Raw genomic sequence first — 6000 nt, 5'->3', positions numbered from 1 at the left:
GAACTACTTCAACAGAAATGTAAGTTCTACAGTAAAAGTAAACACAACTGTGTTTTAAGTGTGAATATTGATATCAGTTTTTAGGGCCACATTTTTATAAACAGGTACAGGCAATTGCACATGCTGCAATACGCATACACTCATTACGAGTGCAATCACAGTAACTGCACATGCAAGTAACAAAGTACACCTCTAACAAGCCAGCTGCACATATAATTGCATGTCCCCTTTTCTAAATATCTTATTCATGTTATACATGTTATAAATGTGTACAACTTAGTATTGTATATAAAACACTTATTCTTTTCAGAGCACAATTCTTACAAAAATGTAAACCAAATTATTTTCTGGATGGAAAGAACTATCTTCCCCCCACCCCCCACATTATAAAATACTCACATTTGATCTAAGTTATTTTTCTGTCAATTTATTTTCATATTAGACACTCAAATGTTAGAATAAACTAAGAGACAACACTAAACCTGGGATATTGAAAATAACTGGATTTGTCTTGAACTTCATTATGAAATGGGCTGAAAAAGACTTGAGTGAATAAAAAAAAAGAAGCATCCCTGCCTGTGATATTAGCTGACTATCTTAACTACCTGGAGACCATGGTGATGAAGAAAATTTGTGTGATATGGGTACTTGCCCATTAGAGAAATATGAGGAATCATAAGCAAGGCCTCCAACTTATTTTGCACAGGTGAGTGACTAGTTTCAATAAATGACATGCAAGAGTGAAAGGCTCCAAATTCCATTATGAGTTATTCAGTCCTCAAAAATTCTCTAATTATAATTTAATACATATATGTGAAGCTCTGATTAAAAAGATACATATTCTCCGATTAAAAACAACTTTGTTTAATAGCAGTCTTATTGGAGATTGCTGGGATCCACCCACGCAGCATTAGAGGGACTGCTGGTGAAGTGACAGCCTGAGCCTCCCATATTTCAACAAGACGGAAAAATACCCAGAGCTACATTTAACTTTAGGCACATCTGAATCCAAAAGAAAACAACTTAAGTGATTAAAAAAGGTGTAATTTAAAATTAGCATGAGTTAAATCACAGTAGGATGTGACAGAGCTAATGTGTACCTATAATCATGGATTGCAGTAGCTGTGAAGACAGCATTTGACTTAAAGACATGGATTAGTAAACCGTAAGTGTCATGGTATAAACCCCCAATTTGAACCTTAGCGTCCAAAAGATGGGGTACCAGCATGAATTCCTCTAAGCTCAATTACCAGCTTAGTACTTGTAGCATTGCCACCAACCAGGAATTCCAGTGCCTGGTACACTCTGGTCCCCCCAAAACCTTGCCCAGGGACCCCCAAGACCCAGTCCCTCTGGATCTTAACACAAGGAAAGTAAACCCTTTCCCTCACCGTTGCCTCTCCCAGGCTTCCCCTCCCTGGGTTACCCTGGAAGATTACTGTGATTCAAACTCCTTGAATCTTAAAACAGAGAGGAAAATTCACCTTCCCCTCTCCTTCTCTCTCCCCCTCCCAGACTCTCCCTGAGAGAGGAAGTAATCCTAACACAGAGAGAAAATTAACCTCTCTCTCCCTCTTCCCTCCTTTTCTCCCCACCAATTCCCTGGTGGATCCAGACCCAGTCCCCTGGGGTCTCACCAGAATAAAAAAACAATCAGGTTCTTAAACAAGAAAAGCTTTTAATTAAAGAAAGAAAAACAGTAAAAATTATCTTTGTAAATTTAAGATGGAATATGTTACAGGGTCTTTCAGCTATAGACACTGGGAATACCCTCCCCTCCCAGCCTAAGTATACAAGTACAAATTAAAATCCTTTCAGCAAAATGCAAATTTGAACTCCTTCCAGCCAAATACACATTTGAACTCCTCCCAGCCAAATACACATTTGCAAATAAAGAAAACAAACATAAGCTTAACTCACCTTATCTACCTAGTACTCACTATTCTGAACTTATAAGAACCTGTATCAGGCAGATTGGAGAGAAACCTGGTTGCACGTCTGGCCCCTCTCAGAACCCAGAGAGAACAACCACCAAAATCTAACAGCACACACAAAAACTTCCCTCCCTCAAGATTTGAAAGTATCCTGTCCCCTGATTGGTCCTCTGGTCAGCTGACAGCCAGGCTCACTGATCTTGTTAACCCTTTACAGGAAAAAGAGATATGAAGTACTTCTGTTCTATTAACTCTTACTTATCTGTTTATGACAGTAAGTCATACCCTGCAGTGTTGTACTATTGAAGTAACACATATCTTATTTGGTTTTATGCCTCTATGATCACAGCAGAATCCCTAGTATGAGTCCACTGAAGTCACAACAAATATGGGCCCCCTTATGATTACAAACAAGGCCAGGGTTTAAATTACACTAAGATCCTACATTTACGTCACCACTATACAGAAACGTAGGTTAGAATATCTTACAGTATGCCCCAAGGCCAATGGTCACAATAAGATATAATGGAATGCTGTCCCATAATGTATACTACTAACACCAGTAAATTTTCCTAAGCTGTATTTGTGCAACTGATAAATTTATTACCTGATCTTTAAGATCAGTCTTTCATATCTAGACATCAAAAGGTGTGTGCGCCAGATGAAGACTCATCTGAATCACTTAGATTATATTTTTTCCACAAAAAATCATCATTTTGTTTCCAAAGAGAACTTTCATGAACTTCTCTCTTTTTTGTCAAAGCAACAGGCGGTGCTCTTTCACACAGCTCCTCTATGACTGCCACGTCTGTGAGCTTTCTGAGACTCTCATCATTCTGCTCATTCAGCACATCCCAGAAGTCTTTTGGTCGTTCTTTTGCTTTTTCTGCAGGCCCTGAAAGAGATCTTCTTGGCAGCTCTGTAGGCCTGTTTCCATTACTTTTGAAGAGGTCATTGAGAACAGAGGTGTCTCCTAGTAAGTCTACAAAAGAGTTTTTCTTGTAAGTCTGAGTTTCTCTCTCTCTCTTTTCTGACCGAGACAGGGATCTTTTTCTTGGAGATTCTGTCCCCTCTGAGTCCTGCTGTCCTTTAGTGATATTTACAGAGCACACTTCAATTATTTCTGATTTACTGCTTATTGAGTCAGTTGCCATAAAATCTTTGAATGGTTGACTGTTTCTCCCACTGATGCTATTTTGGGTATTGACAGTGGACAATTGTTTATCTTTTGAATTAAGGCACACAGCATCTTGTATGCAGAAATCATTGTGAAACTGTTTTGCTTCTCCTTTGTGTCTTTTTTGGCTACATATTTCTGCAGTCATGAAGAGAGGATCTTTAGCTGAAGGACCAGACCTTGATTGACCACATTTTATCATGACTCTTCTCTTTCTACAACGACTTGTATACACCCCTTCTTCCTCACACCCACCTGAAACATGTACTGGAACTTTGACTGGAAATAGGTCCTCTAATTCTGGATACTTTCCAGCATAAAAATCTCTCAACATTTTCTGTCGTGCTTCTGAAGTGGCTTTTGCAATATATTCTGCAAGTTCTTCAACTGAAGCCATGTTAAAGTGGGATACCATTTCTTCAAACTGTTTCCTATAGCCAACAATAAAGAAAAACAATTATCTTGTCTTAAATTTTTTTAAAAAGGCACAGAGTATAAAATAAAGATACAATCAATTCATTCAGTTTAATTGGCTTATATAACACAAACCTAGAAGAGAACTGAAAGTCATACCCTTATTGGTAACAGTACTAGTTCTGATTTCAATTGCAAGGAAAAGATCAAGAGCAAAATATTCAAAGCTGCCAAAGTGACACAGGTCTTGTCTACATCATGGTGGGGTAATAAGCTCTTCCAAAGTGCACTAACGTGTTGCTGATTAATAGGTCCCTGTAGACCCTGCTGGTGTGCCTTAACTCAGCACTGTTTGAAACAGCTCTAGGTGAAACTGCACTATAGAAACTTTAGCATGCACCAGCACGCTACAGGGTCTACAGGGACCACTTAATGCACAATACATTAGGGCACTTTAGAAATCACAACGCTGGAGAGAACATTTCCCCCACGTGCAGACAAGCCCTTAGCAGTCCAATTTTCAAAAGTGACTTAGGCACTCAGGAGCCTAAACTTTATTGAAAGGCAATGGGACTGAGGCCCGGTCCTATATCTAAAATGTAGGTAGACCTAACTAAATAATTCAGGGGTATGAAAAATGCACACCCTTGAGAGATGTTGTTAAGCCAGCCTAAGACCCAGTGTACACATCATGAGGTCGCCAGAAGAATCCTTCTGTCAACCTAGCTACTGCCTCTCAAGGGGGTGAATTTATTACACAGCTGGAAAAACTCCTTCTGCCACTGTAGCAAGTGTCCACACCACACTGCTGCAGCTACGTCACTGTAGTGCTTGTAGCATAGACTTACTTTTAGGCACGTAAGGGCCAGTTTTTTAAAGGTATTTAGACACTGAAGATTCAAAAAGGCACCTAGTGGGATTTTCAAAAGTGCCTAACACCCAGTGAATCAAAATCATTTAAAAAAATAATCTCACTTGAAAAGCTGAAGGCATAATTTATGGCATACCACCACGTGTCACATTAAACTTGGGAGTAAAATGTTCCTGGCAGGCTCTTAACATGTACAGATGAGAGTTCTAATACCACACGGCCACTGGCTCAGATATCAAGTGCTACGGTCTTCCGCCCAATTCCAGAACAGAGAGTAACTTAAAATCTCGAATATTAAAAAGGTCTCTGACTTAACTGGACACATGCAATACATTTTCTATAGATATGATCCTTGGAACTAAAGCTTGAAATTAGCTCAACTCCTTTGGGTGCAGATGGTAAGCATCCATTTTTGCAGGCTTCTGAGAGAGTTCAGCTCTGGGAACAGAGAGCAAACTCAGATACAGAGGCCCATTAGTAACTTCTCACAACTCTTAAAATATTGGGCTGCAGCTCATGGAGAATCATTGGGCTACCCAGAAATTATTGAAATGTTCGTTTAGCAATGAGTTCCTTGCAATGCTTGGATTTTAACATTCACAGTCAATTTGGGAGAGGAAGTGGTATAAAATTTTGCTGCATACTGGTAAAGGTATAAATAGCTTATGGTTTGATATCTACCTTAAATTCCTCCCCTCATGAGAGGGAAAAAGAGAGAACTAAACTAGATTATAATTTGATAAAATATACTGTATGGTGATAAGGTAGGAGACATACATATAGTTCTAAAAACAAAACACTAAGTCCAATGTCTGGGCAATTCATTAACAGAGCTCTAAAAGTGAAAAGTATCCTAAAGTGGATATTTATTTTTACTCATTTAAAGAACAATAGAAAGAGATAAACCCATTTGTGCACTCAGTAATTCATACTGAAATGCTATCTGATCTGATGGAGGGGAGCTTGGGTGAAAGATCTTACCAAATTAGAACAAAAAACATCCATGCTATTAAAAGTATGTTTTGAGAATAAGACTAAATCTTTATACTGAATTTTCAGACATAAAAATTGATGTTATAAACAAAATCTTTTTTAAAAATTAAGTTATCTTAGAACATTGTGAACCTTTAAGGCCAGCCTGTTTGTTTTGGATACAATACTTTAAACAATTTGACTTATATGAACCCATAAGTATCAAAGGCCATGGAAATCCTAAATCATGGTAATAATGAACACATTGCAAAGAATTAATCTAGTATTTATGGACTGCTGAACTCTGAGCTTACCTGGCTACAGTAACAACTTGGCTATTAATGTCTTGTAGAAAAAAGAAAAAAAAAAGTACTTTTTGTTTGGTAAGGAACTTCCTATTCTCATCAACACTTTATACTTTCCAATAGTTTTTACCACCTTAGACAGTGGAGGAATACAGAAACTTTAAAATCTTGTATTTACAGAAACCATAAGGAAAACCATGGGATTCAATCTCTTCTGCAATCTAAGCGGCTGCTGATGACCAAGTTGTGTGCAACAGGAACATTAATTAAAAAATATAACACTTTTCAAGACAACAAGCTATTTTGGAAGGCAAGCTACATATAAAA

The 6000-nt window shown here is 38.0% G+C and overlaps 1 protein-coding gene across 9 annotated transcripts in view; it reads right to left on the bottom strand.

Moving 5' to 3' along the window:
• Nucleotides 1-2137: 2137 nt before the first annotated feature.
• ERCC6L2 (ERCC excision repair 6 like 2) overlaps nt 2138-6000 on the bottom strand; it is a 108446-nt gene continuing 104583 nt past the window's right edge. For 8 of the 9 annotated variants that reach the window (XM_030565672.1, XM_030565670.1, XM_030565671.1 and 5 more), the window contains one exon: nt 2138-3542. In XM_030565672.1, coding sequence (XP_030421532.1) covers nt 2576-3542 — 967 coding nt within the window. In that variant the 3' untranslated portion in view covers nt 2138-2575. The remainder of the gene's footprint in view (nt 3543-6000) is intronic. The other variant, XM_030565676.1, reaches the window with a different exon arrangement.

The sequence above is a fragment of the Gopherus evgoodei genome, chromosome 6 (assembly GCF_007399415.2).
Source record: "Gopherus evgoodei ecotype Sinaloan lineage chromosome 6, rGopEvg1_v1.p, whole genome shotgun sequence".
Lineage (NCBI taxonomy): Eukaryota > Metazoa > Chordata > Testudines > Testudinidae > Gopherus > Gopherus evgoodei.
Note: the sequence above shows the minus strand (reverse complement) of the source record. Positions and strands in the feature narration are given on the sequence as shown.